Source organism: Geotrypetes seraphini, chromosome 3 (assembly GCF_902459505.1).
Source record: "Geotrypetes seraphini chromosome 3, aGeoSer1.1, whole genome shotgun sequence".
In the NCBI taxonomy this organism is placed as follows: Eukaryota; Metazoa; Chordata; class Amphibia; order Gymnophiona; family Dermophiidae; genus Geotrypetes; species Geotrypetes seraphini.
Window position 1 is genome coordinate 237,822,498 of NC_047086.1, and position 26,666 is coordinate 237,849,163.

At 41.4% G+C, this 26,666-nt stretch overlaps 1 protein-coding gene across 3 annotated transcripts in view; it reads right to left on the reverse strand.

Annotated features, from left to right (window-relative positions):
* Positions 1–26,666, reverse strand: part of UTRN (utrophin) — a 1,286,828-nt gene that overhangs the window by 955,891 nt on the left and 304,271 nt on the right. For all 3 annotated transcript variants that reach the window (XM_033935605.1, XM_033935603.1, XM_033935604.1), the window contains 8 exons: positions 23,777–23,884; positions 22,025–22,204; positions 18,742–18,908; positions 14,743–14,866; positions 10,037–10,124; positions 6,878–7,119; positions 6,044–6,224; positions 2,453–2,589 (listed from right to left, as the gene is read on the reverse strand). In XM_033935605.1, the coding sequence (XP_033791496.1) occupies positions 2,453–2,589; positions 6,044–6,224; positions 6,878–7,119; positions 10,037–10,124; positions 14,743–14,866; positions 18,742–18,908; positions 22,025–22,204; positions 23,777–23,884 (1,227 nt within the window). The remainder of the gene's footprint in view (positions 1–2,452; positions 2,590–6,043; positions 6,225–6,877; positions 7,120–10,036; positions 10,125–14,742; positions 14,867–18,741; positions 18,909–22,024; positions 22,205–23,776; positions 23,885–26,666) is intronic.

Here is a 26,666-nt window from a genome sequence, read left to right on the forward strand (position 1 = left end):
ACAAACTTTTAACCTGAATAAAGTAGTATGCTAGCTGTGGTAGTCAATAAAATACAAGCAGAAGCTAGTCAAAAGATGTCATATTAACTCAATTAAAAAAAAAAACAACTATCAGCTTATTTTCCATTCGTAGACATGCATCTGAAATCCTCTTATACATTCTCTTAGTCAAAGGACCCCCATAGTTTATCCAACACCTACACCAACATGTGAAAAAGTAATACTGCTCTTAAATTTATCCAGTTGTACTTCCTTTAGTATCAAAACTGTAACCAAATACTTCTTCTAATTTTGGTATCAGTCACATCACTGTTGAGTCCGTTGAACTTTGCAGATCCACTTTAATTCAAACACATTTATAGATTTCCATGATTGAACTGCTGATTTCACGACTTCACACAGCATCGCTATTGGGTTGAAGTTAGGACTTTGACTAGGCCCATTCAAAACTTTAATTTTGTTTCTTTTCAGCCATTCAGATGTGAACTTACTTTTGTGTTTTGGATCACTGTCTTACTGCATAATACAATTACAATCCAGCATACAGATAGATGACTGAACATTCTCTTTAAAGAATTTTCTGATGCAGAGAAGAATTCATGATTCCTTCATTAATAGCAAGTTTTTCCAGGCCCCGAGGCAGCAAGGCATCCCCACACCACCACATTTCCAACATTTTTAACTGCTGATATAATGGTCTTACAATGGAATGCTGTATTTTTTTTTTATTTATGCCAGACATAATGGAATCTGTGTTATCCAAAAAGTTACACTTCCCAAAAGACTTAGAGATCACTCACATGTGGTTTTGCAAATGTGATACCAACACTGAAGTTACTCTTCGACTGCTGTGGTTCCGTCTTACTACTTTCCCATGAATCCCATTTTTTTTTTTGCACCATCTCTTTCTTATTGTGGAGTCATGAACACTGATCTTAGTTGTGGCTAGAGAGGGATGCACAACTTTGGATGTTCTTCTGGGAAGTTTTTTGACTTCCTATATGAGTTGTCGCTGTATCCTTGTGGTTAAATTTTGGCCACTCCTGAGAAAATTCATCACTTCTCTTTGTAGAGATAATGGCTCATACTGTGGTTCAGTGGAGTCCCAAAGCTCTAGAAATGACTTTGTAACCCTCTTCAGACTGATACATTTTAACAATATTTTTTTTCTCGTTTCTTCTGGAATTTTCTTTGATTGGGGCATGGCATTGTTGCAGAATTTTGGGGTCACTACTTCATTCTCACAGTAATAATAATAATAATAATAATAACTTTATTTTTTTATACCGCAATACCACAAAACAGTTCAGAGCGGTTTACAGGATAAGAGACTGTACATTTACAGCGAAGTTACAGCTTAGTTATAGCGAAGTTACATCGAGGTTACAGCATATCGAAAAACAGTTCAGAGCGATTTAAACAATGTAGGTGCAGAGAATTGGTTAACAGTTATATGGCATAAACCAGTGACAGTTACAAAAAGATCCAATAATTGTTGCATGGGGAGAGGGGAAGGGTAGGGAGGGAGGCAAGGGATTATTAGTTTGGTCGGGGGGACGGGGGTTAGAGGAATTTATCAAAGAGGTATGTTTTTAGAGATTTCCTGAAGGATTGATAAGTTGGGGCAAGAGAGATAAGAGTGGACAGGCAGTCATTCCATTTGCCAGCTTGGAAAGAGAGGGTTTTATCGAAGAATCTTTTGTGGATGCATCCTTTTGGGGAGGGGTAGGCAAACAGGTGTGCATTGCGTGTACGGTTAGAGCCTGGGAAGGTGAAGTGGCGTGAAAGATATATCGGGGCTGAGCCAGTTAGGGTTTTGAAGCAGAGGCAGGCGAATTTGAAGATGATCCTTGCTTCGAACGGTAGCCAGTGAAGTTTCCTGTAGAAAGGGCTGATGTGGTCTGATTTTTTGAGCCCGTAGATGAGGCGGACTGCGGTATTCTGAATAAGTCGTAGTCGTTTAATGGTTTTCTTGTAGGAGCCCAGATATATGATATTGCAGTAAGGTTCAATATATCATTAGGCTTAGATTCAACAGGCTGGCTGAACTCAAGCCTGGCTATGTTCAATCAGATGAATCTAATTACCAATTAAATCTGTCAACTGGTTAATTCATTAACTAAGTGAACATTAACTGGTTAATTCATTAACTAAGTAAACAGATAAAAAATGGAAGTAATAGTTTTAAGGAACAAAGTTATCAACACACATTCCATCCTTGTATGTTGATAATTTTGTTCCTTAAAACTATTACTTCCATTCTTTATCTGTTTACTCAGGTTCCCTTTATCTAATAAAGATCAGAAACCATTCAGTGTGATATATGTATATGCAATAATAGAGCAAATCAGGAGGGGAGGGGCAAAAACTCACATCAGTGTACATTTTGCTTTGTTCTATAAACGTATTACAGTTATGAAACGCCATCTGAACACCTAAAGACAAATCTTACCTTAACCCAATGAAGGGCCTTGTCAACCCCACTGGGGTCATTCACTTCACTGATGGAGGGTCGTGTCTGGCTCTCCAGCAGTGCTCCCTTCAACATCTTCAGTTTATCAAGATAGTCTTGACCAGGCTGGACTTCCACTGTTGTTTTAATAGAATAAAACATATACACGTTTGGTGATGGAATAAAATAGTCCAGTATCTCATTACTTCTTTCCTTTAACTCCTCATGCCCTGACTCCACCTGGACCGCCCAAAGATTAAAACTATCCTTCCCCTCCCTACATGGAATTCTCCACGCAGGTAAACTGGGAAAATCACTTTTATTCAAAATCACAGGTCTCTGGAACGACCTTACTATCCCGCTGCGGAACCTGAGCTCCCTCCATTTATTCCGCAAGCAACTAAACACCTGGCTCTTCTCTAACATGTAATTTCTTTTTCCCCCTACTTTTCCACTCTATTTATAAACTTATGTAAACCTTTTCCTATCCTTTCTCATTTTTAAGTTCTTGTAAACCGTGCCGAGCTCTACTTTCGTGGAGATGATGCGGTATATAAACTTAAAGTTTAGTTTAGTTAGTTCTTTCTATAAACTTATAACAGCGTACTGAAATCTTGATTTAAAAAAATTATGAGCCATGAACGTCTAAACTTCACTACCCATGAATTTTCAAAACCTGTATATTGGTATTGAGCTAAATATTTTGACTTAATAGCCAGATCTAACTGTTGATGAAGAGGCCACGATTGAGGCTGGGAAAGAGCGGGTTAAAAAAATTATTCATTCAGCGATGATATTCAGCCAATAAATGGATAATTTATACCTAAAGTAAATGTATAAATTACCTATTGCATTTATCTACAAAATAGCTTTCCGTATGTAACAGTTTTGGAACACATTTCTTCAATTGTTCAGTAGATGACAAAGGGGGGAATTCATCAAGGGGCGTTAACCGATTACTGCGTGCTAAATGCTATATAGGAATATAATCTGCATCTTAGCATTTAGCGTGTGCTCATCATTAGCACTGCTTGATGAATCCCCCCTTAAGTATTTCCTTTTGCTTGCTTTCCTCCATGGTATTTCTGCTTATGTTTGCCCTCTCCAGGGTGTCAGTAATTTCAGTTAAGTCAGATATGCTTGTGCGGGATTTATCCACTGATATTCAGTGGCATTGAAATGGATAGCCGTAGCCAAAGATTTTGTGGGCAGTGAATAAGTGCCAATATTCAGCAATTAACTAAACTGGATAAATCAGGCCACATAAAAAAATTCAGTCCTATCTTCATCTGAAGAGCAACCAAGATGATAAATAATAATAATAATTTTATTCCTATATACCGCCAAAGCCATGGTAGTTCGAGGCAAAGGGCTGGACAATCAGCGAATATAAGTACAATGTAAAGTCATCAAAATACAGGTGAGCAGGATACAGCGGTAAAGGCATGAGAGATCTTGGGAAACAATTCAGTTAAAGTTGAAGAGATAAGGCTTAAGAGGTCTTAGGTTACAAATCGGTTAAACAAATAAAGGGGATGGAACTCCTCTCGTATGAGGAAAGACTAAAAAGGTTAGGGCTCTTCAGTTTAGAAAAGAGAAGGCTGAAGGGAGATATGATTGAAGTCTACAAAATCCTGAGTGGAGTAGAACAGGTACAAGTGGATCGATTTTTTTACTCCATCAAAAATTACAAAGACATGGGGACACTCGATGAAACTGCAGGGAAATACTTTTTAAAACCAATAGGGGGAAATATTTTTTTCACTCAGAGAATAGTTAAGCTCTGTAACGCGTTGCCAGAGGTTGTGGAAAAAGTGGATAGCGTAGCGTAGCTGGTTTTAAGAAAGGTCTGGACAAATTCCTGGAGGAAAAGTCCATAGTCTGGTATTAAGACATGGGGGAAGCTTCTGCTTGCCCTGGGATAGGTAGTATGGAATGTTGCTACTCTTTGGGTTTTGGCCAGGTACTAGTGACCTGGATTGGCCACCGTGAGAACGGGCTACTGGGCTTGATGGACCATTGGGCTGAGTGGAAGACTTCAGAGGGTGGTGGTCAACAGCACCCTCTCTGAGACATCGGAGGTGACTAGCGGAGTGCCGCAGGGCTCAGTCCTGGGACCATCCCTTTTCAACATATTCATAAGGGACTTGACCCGGGGGCTTCAGGGTAAAGTAGCACTGTTCGCCGACGACGCCAAACTGTGTAACATAGTAAGTGAAAGCAACCTCAAGGATAGTATGACGCAGGATCTGATCACGTTGGAAAACTGGTCCTCGACATGGCAGCTGGGCTTCAACGCTAAAAAATGTAAGGATATGCACCTCGGCAGCGGAAATCCATGCAGAACATACACCTTGAATGGAGAAACACTAGCTAGGACTTCAGAGGAACGGGACTTGGGAGTAATCATCAGTGCAGACATGAAGACTGCCAAACAAGTAGAGAAGGCCTCATCCAAGGCAAGGCAAATGATGGGATGTATCAATAGAAGCTTCGTCAGCCGCAAACCTGAAGTCATAATGCCACTCTACAGAACCATGGTGAGACCTCATTTGGAATACTGTGTGCAATTCTGGAGGCCACATTACCGGAAAGATGTGCTTCGAGCTGAGTCGGTCCAGCGGATGGCCACTAGGATGGTCTCCGGACTCAAGGGTCTCTCATACGAAGAAAGACTGGTCAAACTGCAGCTCTATACTCTAGAGGAGTGCAGGGAAAGGGGTGACATGATTGAGACATTTAAGTACATCACAGGTCGTGTCGAGGTGGAAAACGACATATTCTTTCCCAAGGGACTCTCGGTCACAAGGGGGCACTTGCTTAAACTCAGAGGAGGGAAATTTAGTGGTGACACCAGGAAGTATTTCTTCACAGAAAGGGTGGTAGATAACTGGAACAAACTTCCGGTGCAGGTGATCAAGGCCACCAGCGTGCTCGACTTTAAGAATAAATGGGACATCCAGTGGGATCCCTACGAGGGTCGAGTTAAGGAACTAGGTCATTAGCACTCAGACTTAATGGGGTGGGTCAGTAGAGTGGGCAGACTTGATGGGCTGTAGCCCTTTTCTGCCGTCATCTTTCTATGTTTCTATTCTTATGTTCTTATGGAAGAATTCAACAAAGGGTGCTAAGTATCAAGAAATTTCACTTCACCTAATATTCTTCTCTGAAAAGTATGATTATTAAAAATGAACAAAAAAGCAGCAAGCCCCAGAGGATTCACTCAACATTAACCCTTTAGTACAACTGCAGCAAAATAATACAATTAGAAGTCAATGATCTTTTAGTTATCCTATTTCTGCTGCCCCACCCTCTCATTAGAAAAAATAGATTAAGTGATATTTTAACCAAAATCTTTTTCAATTTCGATGAGCTTATCTTTTACAAAGGGGTACGGCATCTAGCATCATCATTCCTCTGCTGTCATTACACAAGTATGTCCTGAGTTGCAGCTCTGAACCACCTCACACATAAACCAGCAATGGATCCAGCCACAGAAGCATATCCACGGTGCCCTTGGTAGAGTGTAAGCCATTTTCAATGGGTGTCAATAGCTTACTCCTTCACCAAAAATCAGATGGACTGATTTACCTTTTTGCAGTTGACGGCAGCGCTCCTCCATTTTCTGCTGGACAGAATTGTAGTTTTTAGTAATTATATTCAGGCTGTCTTGAATAAATTTGGGGGCATCAGGCTTGGAGCTAAGGTCCAAGCACCTGGCACGCAGCTGCTCAACTCGAGGGCCCACAGCTGCCAGTCTTGACTGTTCCTGCTGTAAAGTTAAATACATTAAAATTCCAGTATTAAAAGTAATTATACAGCTTTACCAATACGGATTTGTACAACACAGTACATCAACCATGTTTTATTCCCGGCATTAATATACATCCTCAAAGCAATGATTTTTTTTTTTTTTTGGGGGGGGGGGGCGAGTTTAATTTTAGAATTTTTAGCCCACATCATTTGCCACAACAATAAAGACATTCACAATAAAATCATAAAATAAAATAAACATTATGCACATCTTATCACAATAAATCATCCATACCTCATCAACCTGAATTTTTTTTTTTTTTTAACCCTAAAGACAGCATCCAGGGTGGTCCCCCCAACACCATTACCAGTAGCTTTACTTTTTTCTTTCTCTCTTTGAAATTGTCAACTTTATTTCCCACTTTCTTGCTACTGTTTAGAGTTTATAACATAAGCCACTTAGGAAATTCCCTTAAGGAGGATATTAAATAATAATAAACCTGATACCAACGTAAACACAGAACAGCGTAAAAGCGCAGCAGAACAATTTACAAAATTAAAAACAAATGGATAAAGAAAAGGGAGAGGTCCTAGTGACAATATTAAGAAAAAGACAGGGAGGGGAGGCTTAAATCTTTCTGGCCTACTAAAATACAAAATAGATATTCTTACCTGAGAGGAGTCCTTTAATTGTTGCAAAGGCTGACCTTGGGATGCCAATGAAGAGGCATTTTTTAACCAATCTTGCTCTTCCTTTAATGTCTTTTCCAGCTCACCCAACTCTTTGAAATAGGCATTTACTGCATCTTGAAATTGTATCTTTCTGATCAGCTCTTCTAAGCACTGAATAGTATCTTTCCATTCAACTTTCACCTTCTCTAGTGAATTCTTCACCTCCTCAGGAGAGAGTCCCTCTGTGAGAGAGTTTGTGAAAAAAAAAAGGTGTAATGCAATAAGGCTGTACGAAAAAATAACCATGTTGTGGAGAAATGGAGCATTCCCTTCCTGCTCTCATAAGCCTTCTGGTCTCGCTCTCTCTGGGCGGTGCGGTGCGAGAGAGATCCTCCTTCTTCCTGCGCCGGGCTGGACTAGGCTTTGAGCATTTGCGCATGCTCAAAGCCTAGTCCAGCCCGGCGCAGGAAGGAGGAGGATCTCTCTTGCACCGCACAGAGAGAGCGAGACCAGAAGGCTTTGAGCATGCGCAAATGCTCAAAGCCTAGTCCAGCCCGGCGCAGGAAGGAGGATCTCTCTCGCACCGCACCGCCCAGCCCAGCCCAACCCAAGAGGGAGGATCTTCGGGCACTGGCACTGGCACATCCTGTGCATTGGTGCTGGTGCCGGTGCCCAATCGGGTAAGAGTTGTCTTTGAGATGCTGGGGGGGATGTAGGATCACGGGGGAGGGGCGGGTGACACGAGCGGGGGGGGGAGGATGCCGGTTCGCAGGGGGAATGCCGGATTCGAACGAAAAAAAAAATGCTCTCTCGGGTAAGCGAGCGGGGGGGGGGGGGGGAGGGGGAGAGGATGCCGGTTCGGAGTGGGCGGGAGGAGGTTTTAGCATGCGCAGTATTCCCGTGTGCCGCTATATTAAAAATTTTTTTACATAAATTTGTGTTCCCCGCGCGCTATACCCGTGTGCGCGTTTTACACGGGTGCGCGGTATATGGGTGAAAATACGGTATTCTACTGTTGCATAGAGCTTTTTCATTTTTTTCACTGGGGAAAAAAAACTTGAAGAGATCAGTTCTGCCAGCTTCAGCTTTCTGGGGGAAGGAATTCAGAGGAACCTAGTCATCCAAAGAAACCTAGAAAAGATACAGATACTGCTTATGACTCCCGGGCTACTGGGTCTACAGCTATGTCAGACGATGGAACGACCCCCTAGTATACTGTCTAAGGGGCTTCAAGGCTTGATCCTTTAGAAACATGATGGCAGATAAAGGCCAAATGGCCCATCTAGTCTGCCCATCCATAGTAACCATTATCACTTTCTCTCTGAGAGATTCTACGTGCCTATCCCAGGCCCTCTTGAATTCAGACACATTCTCTGGTGACTGCAGTTACAAAGAATGCTACCATTCCAGCAGAGGGCAGTGTGACTCCGAAGGATATTCAGAATAGATGACTGAAGTGATACGCAGCAAGGAGGCATGTAAATGGCAGTATTCTAATAATCTGCCTGCATAGGTGGCCACATATGCGCTTGAATGACCTCTTATAGAGCACAGACTAGTGGAAATGTACACACAATGGTATGATAATGCAAGGTGGTTGTGATCACAGGCAGAGCTCACAAGTATGTGTGTAAATTATTGAATACTATAATTCATGTGCATTCTAGCACATATCTTGAGCGCAATCATTTACATTAGCTATAGGGCTGATGTAAGCTATCACGCCTTTCATTTAAGCACTTTAGACATGTGCAATAGCATCATATAAGTATGAACCTACGTTCTTTATAGAAAAGGCGTGAAATAGGCACTATAACCAACATCTCTAGTAGGCACCTGATTATGGAATTACCCTCCTGAATAGGGCCTCAAATAAATTAATCGTATTCGGTCGAATAGTGATTTAAATTCAAACATGAATAATCCTGGGCTCTACTGCACTTAAGGGCTCCTTTTACTAAGATACGCTAGCATTTTTAGCGCACGCAGGATATTACCGTGCGCTACACTGCGCGCTAAGCGGCTAGAACTAACGCCAGCTCAATGCTGACATTAAGATCTAACGTGCGCTTTTCCATACGTTAAAGCCCTATCTCGGCTTAATAAAAGGAGCCCTAAGTCCTACTGAAATAAACACAATCTCTGAATTCATGTTGCTTCTTTCATTATTTTTAAGCGCAATGCCCTCTATTGATATTCCGGATTCGTATTCGGATGAATAATATTTTTCATTATTCGCGTATTTGGCCAAATAGTAAAATATGCTGTTTTGTACAGCTCTAGTTTATCTACTTTAATAAGCATATATTGCTATTGCTATTAATTATTTCTATAGCGCTACCAGTCGTATGCACACTGTACAGAGACATGAAGAAGACAGTCCCTGCTTGAAGGAGCTTACACTTCACCCTCCGTATTTGCGAATTCCGTATCTATGGATTCGCTTATTCACGTTTTTAAAACAAAAAATGCATTTTCATTTTTCAGGCTATTTTAAGCCCTGTAAACCCCCCCCCCCTTAAGCCTTACCTGGTAGTCTAGCGGATTTTCAGGGCGGGAGCGATCTTCCCACGCTCCTGCCCTGTGCAGATCGCTCATAGGAAATGGCTCGAGATACTACAGGAGCTCAAGGCAGCCATTTCCTGTGAGCGATCTGCACAGGGCAGAAGCGTTGGGAAGATTGCTTCTGCCTGAAAACCCACTAGACCACCAGGTAAGGCTTAAGGGGGGCGGGGGAAGCGGGGGCTAGGGGCAGAACTGGCCCAAATATTATTCACAGTTTTTAAATATTCATGGGCCGGCTCTGCCTCTAACCCCCTCGAATACGGAGGGAGAAGTGTACAATCTAAACAGACAAGAGAGACAAACAGGATGTCATGGATACAGTTAAGGGGAATGGTTAATCTGCTGGCTGGGTTAGTGGGGAGTATCTAGTGAAGATCATAAAATTCTATTCTACACCTTCAAGTCCCTTATACGAACTGCCCCTAAAATGACAAATGCAGCAGAAATGGGGGTAGTGTTTATTGGGAACAAAGTTAGTTATAATTAAAGATTAGTAGAATAAAATAATGATGGCGAACGCAGGAGGATGGATAGTTTATGAGAACAAGTCAAAGCTAAGCTTCAGATAGCCACACAGCCTGGGTCACATGTTACCTTTTCTTATGTTCTCCAGAAGGGCTTGTCCACTTTGGTTCAGTTCATTTAGTTTTTCATTCCGTTCTGTCTTTTCATTTTCAATAGCCTGAAAATAGAATTCCATTGTTTTTACTTTGCAGCAGAACACATTCATCCTTTTGGTTAGTGTAGAAGCCTGAGAACTTGGAAAACTGAGTTCAAGTCCCACTGCAGCTCCTTGTGGACTGGACAAGTTACTTAACACTCTCTTGCTCCAAGTACAAAATAAGTACCTGTATATAATATGCAAACCGCTTTGATTGTAACCACAGAACGGCAGTATATCAAGTCCAATTCCCTTTCTACTTCTTGAGCTTCTACTCCATCTGCTACAATTCCATTCCTTGCTCATTGGACCAAAGGTGGTCTAAGATTGAGGCATGATTTTACTAACAATTGATAATTCCTGTTATCACAAAGGCATGATCTCTCTTTTTTGGCCAACAAAGAAGTAATGGATTTTTGCCTAAAAGTTTTCCCAGAGTATAAGATATCCATAGAAGATTATTTGTGCCATGAAATTTGCTATTCCAATTTTCATTGGTTTCCTTAGGCAGAATACAATGAATGAAATTATGCAGATGGAGGGGCATTTTCGACAGGACATCTGATTTTGGACATTTTGGGAAAGACATCCAGAAATTTAGTAGAGAAATAGATAATTTTCATAACTGCAAGACATCTTTTTGTTTTGAAAATTACATGTCTAGATATTTTGGCCCATTTTCAAATACATAAACATGCAAATGAGAAACGCACAAAACCAAACTATTCGGACGTCCAAGCAGCCAGCATTAGAACATAAGAACATAAGAATTGCCGCTGTTGGGTCAGACCAATGGTCCATCGTGCCCAGCAGTCCGCGCACGTGGCGGCCCTTGGTCAAAGACCAGCGCTCTAACTAAGACTAGCCCTACCTGATTACGTTCTGGTTCAGCAGGAACTTGTCTAATTTTGTCTTGAATCCCTGGAGGGTGTTTTCTCATATAACAGACTCCGGAAGAGCGTTCCAGTTTTCTACCACTCTCTGAGTGAAGAAGAAGAACTTCCTTACGTTTGTACAGAATCTATCCCCTTTCAACTTTAGAGAGTGCCCTTTCGTTCTCCCTACCTTGGAGAGGATGAACAACCTGTCCTTATCTACTAAGTCTATTCCCTTCAGTACCTTGAATGTTTCGATCATGTCCCCTCTCAATCTCCTCTGTTTGAGGGAGAAGAGGCCCAGTTTCTCTAATCTTTCGCTGTACGGCAACTCCTCCAGCCCTTTAACCATCTTAGTCGCTCTTCTCTGGACCCTTTCGAGTAGTACCATGTCCTTCTTCATGTACGACGACCAGTGCTGGATGCAGTACTCTAGGTGAGGGCACACCATGGCCCTCACCTGGCATTCTTAGCAAACTGGCCACAGACAGATGAGCACAGCAGAGGGGCACTCTAAGAGGTACTGTAGTGGATAAAAAGTCCCAGGTACCCATGTCTCTATAACCTGCTTATAGTGTATGGTGAGCCCTCCAAAACCCACCTGTATACCAGGGACCTACAAAAAAATTGACCCTGGTCCCTCCACAGAGAGTAATATCGAAGAAACAAAGAAATCGTGGAGAGTCAATGTCCAAGATGAAGGCTTTATTCAAACAAATAAATAATCCACATAAAAATGTCTAGGGCCTGAACCTCTCAGAAACATATGGACCCAAAACGGTCCGTTTTTCGACAATATAGTCTTCTTCAGGGGTCCCTATGTGGTCCTAAATGCAGGCATGTGGATTAAATAATGAACATAAAGTCTCAACGCTCTGGAGATGCACAATAGCCCTTATGTCTGCAGGTAGGTTCTGGAGGGCACACTATACAATATAAGCAAGTTATGGTGGACATGTGTACCTGGGACTTTTTATGTTGATGTTCCCTCTGCTCTGCTTGCTGTGCTCAGCAGTCTGTGTGGCAATCTGAAGCTGGAATTCAGGCTGGAATGTACAGAGAGGTCACATCATTGGGTGGTTGGAAGGGGTTGGTGACTACTGGGGGAGTAAAGGTGGTGGTCAGGCCTTAATCCCTCCAGTGGTCATCTGGTCAGTTTGGACACCTTTTTGACCCTTTATTTTTAAAACAGGTCTAGCTCCAAACATATAAATGATGCCCTGGACATTTTGTTAAAAGTTTAATTATCGCTGCAGAATGTCCAAATCCAAAACACACCTCTAATACACCACCTTAAGATTTCGATGCACTGGAGACAAAACAACCAGAAAGACATCTAGAAAATCAGTACTGAAAAAGCCCACTTGAATGTTTTGACTAGTAAGACGTTTAAGTGCCAGTTTATGCTATCTTTTGTACATCTATCTATTTTGAAAATCGGCCCCTTAGCCTCTTCCTTCTTCCCCTTTCCCTGCCTCTTCATTCTTTGTTTTTTTCCTCTTAGGTTTCTTCTAAAGGAGAAAATTATTTGCAGGAAATATTGATACATACACAAGGCTGGAAAGAGCACATGCAGGGTTCTTACAAGGAGAGAGTCCTTCCCTTTCCCCTCCCCTCCCCCAGTCTCTGAAGTTGCAATACGTACATACACAAAAGTAAATTTGTTTCTTTGGATTTTCCCTCCCCTCCCCCCAACGCACAACCTTGTTTGTTAAGATTACTGGTTGTGCTTTGTTGTTGTTAGCAAGATGTTCAATGAATAAACAAATTGGAACTTACTCCCCCCCCCCCTTTACAAAACAGTAGCGCGGTTTTTAGGGCTGGCCGTGGCAGTAACAGCTCCGGCACTCAGAATTCCTATAAGCGTCGGAGCTGTTACACCCGCGGCTGGCACTAAAAACCACACTAAGGCTTTGTAATAGGGGGGGTTAATTTTTTAATAAAAGGCATAATTTATTTGAAAAAGTGCTCATATTTTTATTTTAGTATAAAGTAGACACATTGGCCCAAATTCTAAAGACACCATTAAGAAGGCACTGGTGGGCGATCTATCGGCACCTAAGTAAATTGTTTTAATTGGCTATTTATTAAAGATTGTTTTTTTAAGATTTGATATACCGCTCCTGCATTTTACTGACCTAAGCAGTTTATAATGTGTTAAACTAAAATGAAATTAGGTACTTGAGAAAAACTACCCTATCTGTCCCAAAGACTCACAATCTAGCTAAAGTACCTGATTAAAATAAAAATATGTAATACATTTCCAAAATCAAAAATCAAAGAAATAGAAAATAGAACGAATAAAAGAAGATAAAAAATTAAAAATAAAACAAATTTAAGAGATAGAACAGTCTCTGAGCTATTATATGAAATAAATAAATCCAAATCAATACAGATTGCGGTGCCCATTCCATTATTCAATTCAGGAGAGCCATTTGAAAAAATGTGCTTTTACATTTGAAAATAAAAGTATGCGCCACAAATCGGCATAGGAATTGGGCCTATGAAGACGCCTAGCTATGCTGAATGTGAAGAGAGCTATGGTTATGGGCGGGGTTGACATTGGGAGGCCACTAAGCGATTCTACATTGAAGGTAGGTACCCGGAAATGTAGGCCTTTAAAATCCTGGCCTAAATTTCCTGTGCCTACCTTAGATACAGACTGTGATTCTGAAATTGGCGCTGTACTCCAAGTGATACACGACTGGAGTTGTTTTTCCAGGCGCCTACCAATTAACAGCACCGCTTTTAGAATCCGGGCCACTGCGAAGTGTGGAACAAAATATCTGACAAATGTCCCTTACGATTCTGTTGGCACACTCTTGCTCTTTTGCCAAAGTTTTCAATTGCATTTTCACATAAACAGGGCTCAATTTACGCAATGACGCATCGATTCTCCTCCTTCAGCTGAGGAATTGTTGTTGGTTTGTTGGTGTAGACGGGAGACTTCACAAAACCCCAAAAAAGAATTCACATGGTGTCAGATAGCACAAACTCTGGGGACTAATTTGGTGCATTTTGTTGACAGAAAATTGCATGCCAATTGTGAACTGTTTCAGCAAAACTTTCCACACATTTGTAATAAGTTTTCGCAATAATACATCGCTCGTTCATGTAGCAATCCATAACTACTAATCGCAATGCGTCTACATGACAGATGTGAAATTTTTTGCCCCAACTAAACAAAAGAACAGAAATGGCGCCCAATTCAAATCTTTCACTCCTATTCGATGCCCCTATATAATGTGCAGATCACACCTTTGAAAGTCAATTTACCATTTGATTTTTCCAGTAAACTTACAGAGAAAAAAATGAATGATCAAGAAAATAATTTTAAAAACTAGGATAACTACTCGACTGGACATCACAAATAGCACTTCTGAACTTATGAAAAGCGCTCTCTTGAGCAAAGCTGACCTTGTCGCCGACATTTTTTTTGCATACAGCTTTGCTTTCTAGCCTCTAATTTATGCAAATGAGGCCAGGCAATGAGTCTCAGCATACAGCCCCATATCCATCTGCACTCCCCATCAACAAAGTAATAGGGTTGCTTTCATCTTTTAACATTAATTAGATTTATATATATATTGCTGGTGTCTGTTTACCTGCTTACAGAACTACTAAACTGTGCCAAAGAAATTATAGAGTTTCAGCATTATACCTTTTAAATTAAAGCACAATTTTCTACAGGGTATATTTAAAAATCTAAAATCAATGAAAAACCATCCAGTTTTTCTACCACATTTTTCTTGCTGGCATCTTACCTTCACCATTTCTTTTATGTCCGAAGTCACTCTCATCTTCTGGTATTCCTTAATCGCCATAACATGGATAGTAGCTTTTGATTTCAAAATCCAGTCCAGCAGCTTAGCAGTTTCCATATCAAACCTAGTTTAAAGGTCAGATTAGGCCGAAAAAATGTGACTTTTCTTTATCCATCCAATTATTTTCCTTCTCAAACACATTTTTACATCAATTCTAAAATACAGCCTCTCAAGCAAAAGGAAAGAAAATCTCACCATCCTAATATTGTAGGGCTTTAACAAGCTCTTGTGAGGGGTGGCAACAAAAGGGTGTAAACTGCAACTTAAACTGAAATACCTTATTTTTTGCTCCATAAGACGCACTTTTTCTACCCTTTTCGCCGATGATATTTTGCTGGTCTTTGACCAGGCCCCAGTTCATTTAGATCGGGCGCTAGAGGTGGTGCGGAACTTTGAGACAGTATCGGACCTACAGATCAACTGCAGCAAATCAGAACTCTTTTTGCTGGCAGGGGGCCCCCCAGAGCTGTGGCATGCTTTGTTGGCTATTCCACCTTCGACTAAACCTATGCGCTATCTGGGCATTTGCCTGAGTACTAATCCTTTTACTCTGTATGCTTGCCAATGTTGGGCGCCCTTTGGGCACCATTGGGCGCTTGTGCCAGGTATGGCAGAAACTTCCCTTAGGTCTTTAGGGCAGAGTGGCGCTTGTTAAAATGGTAATGCTCCCTAAATTGTTATACCCTCTGCAAACTATGCCAATTTGGTTGCATCGCAGTGAGGAGCTCAAGTTTAAATCTATTACGTATCTCGAAATTCATTTGGAAGGTCAAAGCCCCCAGAATCAGCTTTGCGAAGTTAGCGCTGGATAAGTCTATGAGGGGACTTAATCTCCCGGATATTCACCTGTATAATGTAGCGTCCCTTTTACATTAGATTCATGAAGGATTTTCTGGCTGCGAGCGTTACTTCCCCCCTGGATGGGTAGACAGCTGGAGCTCCCCATCTGCATTTATGAACTTGCTTCACTTACAGGCGGATCCCACTCATCGCTTTCAAACTCGTTTCAGATTTCTGCAGCCTTTGAGGCAAGCATAGATATGGTGGAGGCTTAGGCGGGGATTACGCGCTGAGGTGACTCCCTTTTTGTACCTTATGGGGAACTCAAATTTTCAACCGGGCTGGGGACACTTTGTGTTTCAGGAATGGGCTTCCCGAGGATGCAAAATAATGGCACATTTGTTGTCCCTCTCACCGGGCTCTTTTCCCTTGTTCCAGCAGGTGCAACAGCAAAAGGGCATTCCGAACCGACAGTTGTTTTCTTATTTCTAAGTCTGCCATTACTGGGACACTGAACGCCAGAGGCATGAGGAGGCTTGGGCACTGGGGACATTGGATAATTATTTCTTGCACACATGGACTTTGCTTAATAAGTTACCTCACTGGTATTGCATCTTGAAATTCTCCAGCTCCATCGGAAGGATTTCTAAATTGAGGGACATTTGGCAAGGGGACCTAGGTCGACTGCTTACGGACCGACAGTTGCAGGACGGCTTTGCTACACTCTTTGAGTTTTCAAAATCGGCTATCAAAACACCCAATTTCGGGTGCTGCACCGCTATTAACTCATGAGATACAGGGGGGCTCACTTGGGACTGTGGGATAGTGATCTCTGTGTGATGTGTAAATGCCACTCCGGAACCTACCTTCACTCTTTCTTGGAGTGCCCCAAGTTGACTATTTGGAGGGAGGTGTTGCCTTTATTGGAACTGGTTCTCCATCGTACGGTGGACAGGGATTATGGCAAACTGCTGGTGGGGCTGAGGGAGCCACTCCTGGAGCAGGGTTTGTCAATCCCCCAATGCCGTTTCATTTATAATGAATAAGTAATGTGTGCAGCAATCCTTTGTACTGTTATACTATCACTACTAGTGCCACATAGTATTTGGCCACTCAGATCAATTGCCTAATACTGGCACTTCTGTAGACCAATGAAGTAAAAAGCTATAAGTAAACATGCTGTGAAGTACTGTTTTTGGAGAACACGTTTCATTTATAATGTCACAATTATGGTTAAGAAGCTGATTTTGTCCTACTGGGCATCGGTGGAGTCTCCCTCTACCCACTTGTGGCATTCTAAATTGCGGGACTTGGCTACTTTTGAGAAGCAATGGTATGGTACATCAGGGCATCCTGATAAGAAGTACTATGTTGCTTTATGGGATGGATTGTTGGCTTTAATGTCGAACTCTGGGGATGCCCCAGAACTATGAACTATGAGCCCTCTGCCTTCCAATCTTCTTTCCTTTCTTTTATATCCTTTTGGATCTTCTTTCTGTCTTTGTTTTAGCCCCATTCAGCTACAGCTCGCTACTGCTCTCGGGCACCTTGTGTATGATGGGGGAGAGGAGGGAGAACAGGTGAGTGTGGTGTTTGGATGTGAGGGAGGGGAATGTTAGTTGCATTATGTGGAGTGCATGGGTGTGTGTATGTGTGGTATGATGAGAGGTTTACCTGTGTTTTGGGGAGTAAAATTAAATAGGTGGTGGATTGCATTTTTACTGGTATCTTACTGCTTGTTATTTTCTTCTAGCCTACACAGCAAGTGTTATGCAAGTATGTTTTCTGCATGTTATATTTCAGCTTGTATGTATTCCACCACTGCCAATAAAGTACAATTTTAAAACCAAACCAAACAACAACAAAGTTATATGAGTCCCAGCCAATATTCAACCAGGACCCATATAACCGTCTTTATGCAGATCCAGGCTGAATCAGCCAGGACACTCATAAGCTCCGGCAGCAAGAGCCCTTTCATTTAGGTGTGGAAATTCAGTGTTAATCTTTGTAAATGACCCAGTACTGAATATCTGGGGCTACTTTAGCTGGTGGCGGCCAGCATTTATTTATTTATTTTTTAATTATTTATTGATTTTTAAAACTTCAGTAATACAATACAACATATGTAATATGTAATAATTTCATTCAACTTTCACATGTTTTTAATCAACCATTTGCCACCCACCCATGATTATTCAATACAACACAATAACATAACTTCCCATCCAGTCATCCACCCCCCAAATTAAGTACCCTAGAAACAAACTAAGACAGAAATAACAACCCCCCACCCCCTCTACCTACCCTGGATATGTACCTAAATAAACAAAAACTAATTCACATCAATAATCAATTACAAAGATGTAACATTAGATGCCAATGAGCCCCATATCAAATTAAATATATTTCCATGTCCCAAATTATCAGCATTCATCCTTTCAAGTCTATAACTAGAACAAAGACTTGCCCACCAGAACAAAAAATTTAAACGGTCAAAGTTTTTCCAGTTTCGGGTGATCATCTGGATGGCTCTCCCAGTCATTATAAGGAAAAGATGGCCTTTATATTGATCTATAGGGGGCTTAACATGTAATATTGTACCACAAATGACTGCCTCATACGTTAGAGGAATTGATGATTCCAAAATGTTATTAATTTAAAAAAACACTGACCGCCACTGAATATCAACTGGATATTTCTTTAGAAAACCAAGAACCCCCTTAAAGACCACTACATCTGTCCCCCTCCACTTTGTTGTACAATTACATAAATGTATGGTCTATTGAGTGCTCTAATCTAATATTCCAATCTAAAAGGGGAGAGATCATATGTATAATCTACACAATAATAGATAAAATAAGCAGAAAATATCACTTGTAGAGTATGAGTTCATAAAAATACCAGAATGCTCACGACTATGAATCCCCAGGTCCTTAAGACAGCCAGCTGTCTGTGTCATTCAAATGAAGCTTAGAAAGCTCAATTTCTAGTTCAATTAAGTTTATTCTGTGTATAGGTACACACTCATATCTTCCTACACATCTTTCTGACAGTTCCATACATTTTCTGAATCAAAGCATCTGTAGAAATATCTAAAACACCAACAGGAAAATTTGTCAAACACATCAAAACTTCTCACAGTAATTAACATCATCTTACTTTTTCTTAGCATCCACGTCCAAATGTATTTGTCGTTTCTTTGGTGGTGGAGGGGGTACTTCCTGTTTTGTCATTTTAACTGCTCCTTCTTCCCTCACATACACTGTTTCAGTAACACTTTTGTGCTTCATTTGGGGCATCCCCAGCTTCTCCACTGTCTGGGTTACCTGTAACAATATTGTTTTGTACAGCATATCACACAAATATTATCAGTCCAAACACATCCAATAACATCTCAGCATTAGTGTGACCAGCAGTACAATAGCTGCCTATATGGCTCTTAAGCTAAGGAATGGTAAAAGAAGCAAGATTTTGAGGTACCCTTCACTCATCCTTCAGCTAATAACACATTCATACTTGGTTAAATGATAGATAGATTTAATTTCCTATTCAATACTGCTGACCATTATAATGTGGACTATATCATGGTTGATTAATTTGCTTTATATGTTAAGTTGTATTTTACATACAGAATTTTGTAGATATTCGTGAATACAGTGGTACCTTGGATTACGAGCATAATCCGTTCCAGGAGCATGCTCGTAATCCAAAATGCTCGTTTATCAAAGCAAGTTTCCCCACAGAAAATAATGGAAACTCGCTTTGATACGTTTCCCCCCCCCCCCCCCCGATAACGAGCATCGCTCCCCCCGCTCGCAAAGGCCCCCTCACTCCAACCGCCCCCCCCCCCCCCCGCCCAAACATCTTAAACTTAACCCCCCCCCCCCGTCTGGCACCAGCACACAGGCACAGATCGTGCCGGTGCCTAGAAGATCTTCCGGTTTCTGCCTGCCTTGAGCATGCATCTGCACATGCTCAAGGACTTCTAATTCTCCCTCTCGCCGAGAAAAAAAATTACAGAACACATAGACAAACATGGTTTAATGGGTGGGAGTCAGCATGGGTTCAACCAAGGGACGTCTTGCCTCACAGACTTGCTTCATTTTTTTGAAGGTGTAAACAAACGTGGATAAAGGTGAACCGGTTGACATAGTGCATCTAGATTTTCAGAAAGCTTTCAACAAAATTCCTCATGAGAGATTCCTGAGAAAATTAGAGTCATGGGATAGGAGGCAATGTTCTGTTGTGGATTAGGAATTAGTTATTAGACAGAAAACAGAGGGTAGGACTAAATGGCTGTTTTTCTCAACAGATGAGTATAAATTGTGGAATGCCGAAGGGATCTGGTACTGGGGCCACTGCTATTTAACACATTTATAAATGTTCTGGAAATTGGAATGACTAGTGAGGTAATTAAATACCCAGATGACACTAAACTATTCAAAGTTATTCAACACATGCAGACTGTGAAAAATTGCAGGAAGACCTTAGGAAATTGGAAGACTGGGCATCCGAATGACAGACAAAATGTTATGTGGACAAATGCAAAGTGAAGCAATTTGGGGAAGAATAATTCAAATCATAGTTATTCGATGATAGGGTATACCTGGGATACACCCTTAAGACGGCAGCACCTAAAGAAAAGATCTAGGCAGCATCATAGATGATATGCTGAAACCTATTGACAAATGTGCAGTCGTGGCCAAAAAAGCAAACAGGATGCTAGGAATTATCAGGAAAGAGATGGTAAATAAGACCAAGAACATTAGAATTCTTCTGTATTGCTCCATGGGGTAACTGAGTATTACATTCAATTCTGGTCACTGAATCTAAAAAAAAAGATATAGCGGAATTAGGAAAGGTACAAAGAAGAGAAATTAAAATGATAAAGGGGATGGAACTCCTCATATAAGGAAAGACTAAACAGGTTAGGGCTCTTCAGCTTGGGAAAGAGACAGCTGAGGAGAGATATGATTGAGATCTACAAAATCCTGAATTGTATAGAAAAGGTAAAAGTGAATTGATTTTTTTACTCTATCAAAAATTTAAAAGACTAGGGTACATTCAATGAAGATATATGGAAATACTTTTAAAAACAAATAGGAGGAAATATTTTTTTTAATTCAAAGAATAGTTACATTCTGGAACTCTTTGCCAGAGGATATGGTAACAGCAGCTAGTGTAGCAGGGTTTAAAAAAGGGTTTGGACAAGTTTCTGGAGGAAAAACCATAGTCAGTTACTGAGACAGACTAAGGAGAAGCTACTATTTGCCCTAAGATCAACAGCATGGAATACTGCTACTATTTGGGTTTCTTCCAGGTACTTGTGCCCTGGATTTGCCACTATAACAGGATACTGGGCTAGACAGTAGTAGCATTAGGTAGACCATTGGTCTGACCAAGTAAGGTTATTCTTATGTATTATGGCTCTTGTTGAGGGACAGACAGATGGATATGAGTGTCAGAGCGCATGTCATAGAAGTCTGGTTCTTGTCTAGGGTTCCAGGCTGAGACTGGAGGAGCCACTGTATGTATCGCTGAAGCCATCCTAAGCTGTTCCTGTCACTTACAATACTCACTGAAGAGCTTAGGATGCTCTTGTATGGCTTTTCCTTTAATCTGTAAATAAAACAGTAGCTTCTATTGGCGATATGCTAACTTGTTCTCAATCTTTTTTTCTTCTTTTGTCTTTAATGATGTTGTAGTTCCTTTCATTTCTAATTGTAATTGATTTTGATTTTAAAGCACTAATTTTGGTTTTTTTTTTTACAGTGGGTACATCAAGAGACTATTAAACATTAAGGTACAGTCCTGCACATTCTAATATTTGTTTTGCAAAGAGCTCCAAGTCTTTTGTAAAATTCAGGGAAAACTGAGCATGTCCTGAACTGGACACAAGTTTGGGTGAAGTGGGGGCAGTGTATGATGTATGCACATATTTTATTAAGACTTCCCCTACTTCGCACATCTTTTTTTTTCCTGTTGAACCTACTTTTATTATTCTACTTTTTTTGAACTATACATCACTATACTACCATACCCATAACTATGGCTGGACACACGGTAGAATATGGTTCTTGTTAATTCAGAAATCTTGTTCCTTTTTTTAAAAACTTTATTAGGGCCTGTTTTACAAAGCCGCGCTAGTGGCTGCCACGTGGCAACAGCCCCGAAGCCCTTTAAATCTCTATGGGCTTCAGGGCCATTACCGCGCTGCAGCCGCTAGTGCGGCTTTGTAAAACAGGCCCTCAGTTTTTAATACCATCAAAAAGTGCAATACAATTTATATACAAATAATGATAATCAACCAAGCACTTATAATCAATCAGTATCTATACAAAAGATAAAAATTCCCTCCCCCATCCATCATTACCATCAGGAATAATACCAAAACTTCTGATAATCTATATATTTTCAAAGTGACAGGGTACTAGAATGGTACCTGATCAGAGCAGTCTTCCAGTTTCTGCACTAAGCTGTCCCACCTCTGGGTAAGTTCTTCCATATTGACAATAATTTCTTTGGAAGATTTCTTAGTGTTGAGAAGGTGCGACACATTCTGTCCGATCTCACCCAGCTGGTCCAAAATGTGGCGTTTCATTCCCATGTCTTCTTTCAAAATCTAAGCGAAAAACAAATATTCATAAGCCTTTCCCGCTACTGCAAAAAGGTTCTCTTCCTTTCTCTCCCCTTCATCTTAAATTATTTAAAAGTGAAATCACATATGCCACAAACCTATCAAACCTTACTTTCTCAAATGGACCCACAACATGAGGAAGAGTTCTGCAATGGGACAATGAAGAGCTCAATCGGTGTGGCTTAGCAAGAGGAATAGATAATGATTACAAAAGCTCAGGGTAGACCATGTGCTGGTGGTCATTGCATGAAGGAAAAGTATCGGTGAAAAATCTAGCCCAAGGCAACACCCCGTTAAGGTACTCAGACACAAAAAAAGAGAGTGCACACTATATTCAAAATATACACTTGAAATATAAGCGCTTAAGAGTGATTTTCCCTCTCCATTCATGTGTATATTACCTGCTGAGGACTGATTTTACTAAAGTTCTGGAGAATGATAGCTTACATCATGGTTCCTCCCATTAAAGGAACAAAGGAGTCCAATGGGATAAGTATGTAAATCACACAAAAGTATAAATGGCCTATACTTTACCAGTTATAGAACTGCACAGTACTGAATATAGTATAGCATTTTGTTTTCAGGATTTTAGTGATGTGACTCAATAGCAATGATGGTTTCTCCTGCTAGAGAGCTTTACATCAGTTTATCGCAGATCCATTATCTTTTAAATTTACATTTCTAATTTCATTTCTTATATATCAGATCAGTCAATATATAAGAAGCTCTCTAATGGGAGAAAACATCATCGCTGCAATCTCTAGTGGATCCGTTGTCACGATTCCTGTGAAGATTGTCTAGCAGAGACATGAGGGCTGCTTCTGTTCTTTAATCATGCCTGAATTAGGACCGACACAGATCCAAGCATTATTTTCTTTGTTTTAAGAGACTTCCATAAACTTTTCTAAAAATATGATATTGGATACTAGCCAGTAATTTCCCAGTTTATCCTCTCTGTGCTCTGTTTTGGTAGAGCCACACACAACCTTTCGGCACTGTTGGCAGCTGCCCATCAGAAAGAGAAGAGTTCACAATATTTGTGAACCCTTCTACACTTCTCCCTCCGTATTCACTGTGATAGGGGATTAACAGAACCGCAAATACAGAAAAACCGCGAATAACTTTTTCATATGTTATACGCTGTTTTCTATTAAAAAAAACATTGTGAATATGGTGAAACCGTGAATAACATGATGGGAGACCTGGCCTGAAGGAGAGGCAAAACATGGTGAAGAAAGTGCTGGGAATCAGCGATTTTCTCTGTAAACGCTTGGAATCAGTGATTTATTTCTCTATGCAAGCTGATGTAATTTGGGGGGGAGGAGCCAGCAAGCTAAAAACCGTGAATAATCAAAACCGCAATTACTGAAACCGTGAATACAGAGGGAGACGTGTATAACACCCCTGTTTGCCAGATGCACTCTTTGATGGGCAAGCCTCAAGGGAACATCAGTCATAGGCCTCTCAGAATTTTGTCAAGGCCCTCCTCCGTTACCAGTCTCCTAATCTTTATACGGGAGGAGGAGGGCCGAATTTCCATAGTGAAAGCACGCTTACCGCTAGTTTTCGAACATTCACACTCAGCTCCTTTGGATCTCTGAAATTGCTCTTCTGGATTTTATTTAAGGAGTCTTCCTTCTCAGTCAACCAGGTTTTGAACAAGCACTGCAAAAGAAGAGTGGACCAGGGGAATACTTTGTAGTTCATCAGTGAATAAAAAGCCTTCCCCAGTTAACCCTTTGGTGGACCCTAGGCAAATTAGTGCATTGGGACTATCATAATTGAAATATATTTTTTAAAATTCCCACAATGGGACACATTCCCTTTCATTTTATAACAGGTCACCTAACAATTGTGTCTACTGCACACTTAAAATTATAGAATACTAGCACTGATGCATGTAAATAACATTAGTGCAACTATCACTATTCTATAATTATGTGATAACATGGCATAGTGTTTAACTGTAATGGGGTTTTCACAAGGAAAGACGTGGGTGAGACCGGAAGTTATGTCGGGGGGGGCGGGGGGAGAGAAGGGAAGCCGGCACGCACATGTTAGAGCCCCATTCGCGAGCTAAAGCGGGAGACAGGTCAGTGATGCTTGCGATTTGCTCTTCTTGCTGCCAGGTCTTGCCTACTTTCTGTTTCCTCAAAGGCAGGACCCGGCAGCATTTCTCCCAATAGGTCGATCTTGGGACGATCAGCCTTCCTCTCCCCGACGTCAATTCTGCCGTCGGAGAGGAAGTTCTGGCCAGCGGAACTTCCTCTCCGACGGCAAAATTGACGTTGGGGAGAGGAATGCTGGTGGGCCCGAAGCAAGGAGAGCTTGGCCAGCGGCGGGCGGCTTTGGGGGCCTGTTATCTGATGGCAGCGGCAGTGGCTTGGGGGAGGGCAGGGAGGGAGAAAGAGGGCAGGCAGGGAGACAGAAGGAAAGAAGAGAAACAGAAAAAAGAAAGGGGGCATGAAGAGAGAAATAAAGAGAGGGCAGGGAGAGAAGAAGAAAACGTTGGGGGGGAATGAGGTCAGGAGGAGAGGAAGCATACAGGCTAAAAGAAGGGAAGAAAGATTGGATGCACAGTCAGAAGAAGAAAGTGCAACCAGAGACTCATGAAATCACCAGACAAGGTAGGAAAAATGATTTTATTTTAAATTTAGTGATCAAAATGTGTCTGAATTTATATCTGCTCTCTATATTTTACAATATGGTCCCCTTTTACTAAACTGCAATAGAGGTTTTTAGCGCAGGGAGCCTATGAGCGTCGAGAGCAGCGCTGGGCATTCAGCGCAGCTCCCTGCGCTAACAACTGCTATCGTGGTTTAGTAAAAAGGGAGGGGGTGGGTATTTGTCTATTTTTGTATGGTTGTTACTGAGGTGACAGTGCATAGAGTCATCTGCTTTGACCTCTTTGAAAAAACCCCGGAATAGGAATGATAATTAACAATTCTATGCATACAGTGTGCGTTGTGTTTTTTTTAAATTTTATTGTTGGTAGATCATTTTGACTTGTTCATTTTAAAAGTAGCTCGCAAGCCCAAAAAGTGTGGGCACCCCTGCTGTAGGTGATTGCATCCTGGAACAACTTGTCAAGGAGAATACGAGAGGAAACACAATTCTGGACTTAATTCTAAATGGACTACGAGGACCGGCAAAAGGTGTAGAAGTAGAAGGGACACTGGGAAACAGTGATCACAATATGATCCGCTTCGACTTGGACACAGGGGCGAAACATCGATCCAGAACGACGGGCATGGTGCTGACCTTCCGAAAAGGGAATTACGAAGGGATGAGGCTCATGGTGGGGAAGAAGATTAAGAAGAGGATAAGTACTGTAAAGACGCTTGAACAAGCTTGGTCCCTTTTTAAGGACACAGTCACCGAGGCGCAAAATCTATATATACCGCGTATCGGCAAGGGATCCAAGAGGAAAAAGAACAAGGAACCTGCATGGCTCACTATAATGGTGAAAGAAGCAATCAACGACAAGAAGACTTCGTTTAAGTAATGGAAAAGGTCAAAAACGGACAAAAACCGGAACAAGCACAAACAGCATCAAAGCAGGTGCCATAAGGTGGTAAGAGGGGCTGAGGAGGTGAAAAACTTCAAGCTGTTCTTTTGATATATTAAGGGGAAACGACCCACGAAGGAAGAAGTGGGGCCATTGGATGACCATGGAATAAAGGGAGTGCTAAAGGAGGACAAAGCCATCGCCGACAAACTGAACACATTTTTTGCGTCTGTGTTTACTGAAGAGGATATACACAACATACCGGAAGTCGACAGGCTATACGCGGGAAACGAAGACGGGAGACTGACTGGGTTGACAGTCAGTCTAGAAGAGGTATGCAAGCAGATTGATAGGCTTAAAAATGATAAATCCCCGGGACCAGATGACATTCATCCGAGGTAATCAAGGAATTGAAAGGGGCTATAGCTGAACTGCTTCAACTAATAGCCAATCAGTTGATCAAATCGAGAAGGATTCCGGAAGACTAGAAGGTGGCGAATGTTATGCCGATCTTCAAGAAAGGTACAAGGTGTGATCTGGGAAACTACAGACCGGTGAGTCTTACCTCAGTATCGGAAAGATGGTAGAGGTGCTGACAAAGAACCGCATTATTGAGCACCTTGACGGACACAATCTGATGAGGACTAGCCAGCACGGCTTCAGCAAAGGAAGATCTTGCTTGACGAACTTGCTGGACTTCTTCGAGGGAGTAAATAGGCAGATAGACAAAGGCAGCCCGGTCGACATTGTATATCTGGATTTTCAGAAGGCGTTCGACAAGGTTCAGAATGCACGACTACTTCGAAAAATTGCGAGCCATGGAATCGAGTGTGAAATACTCACATGGATTAAAAACTGGCTGGCGGATAGGAAACAGAAAGTGGGGGTAAATGGACAATACTCGGACTGGAAGAGCGTCACCAGTGGAGTGCCGCAGGG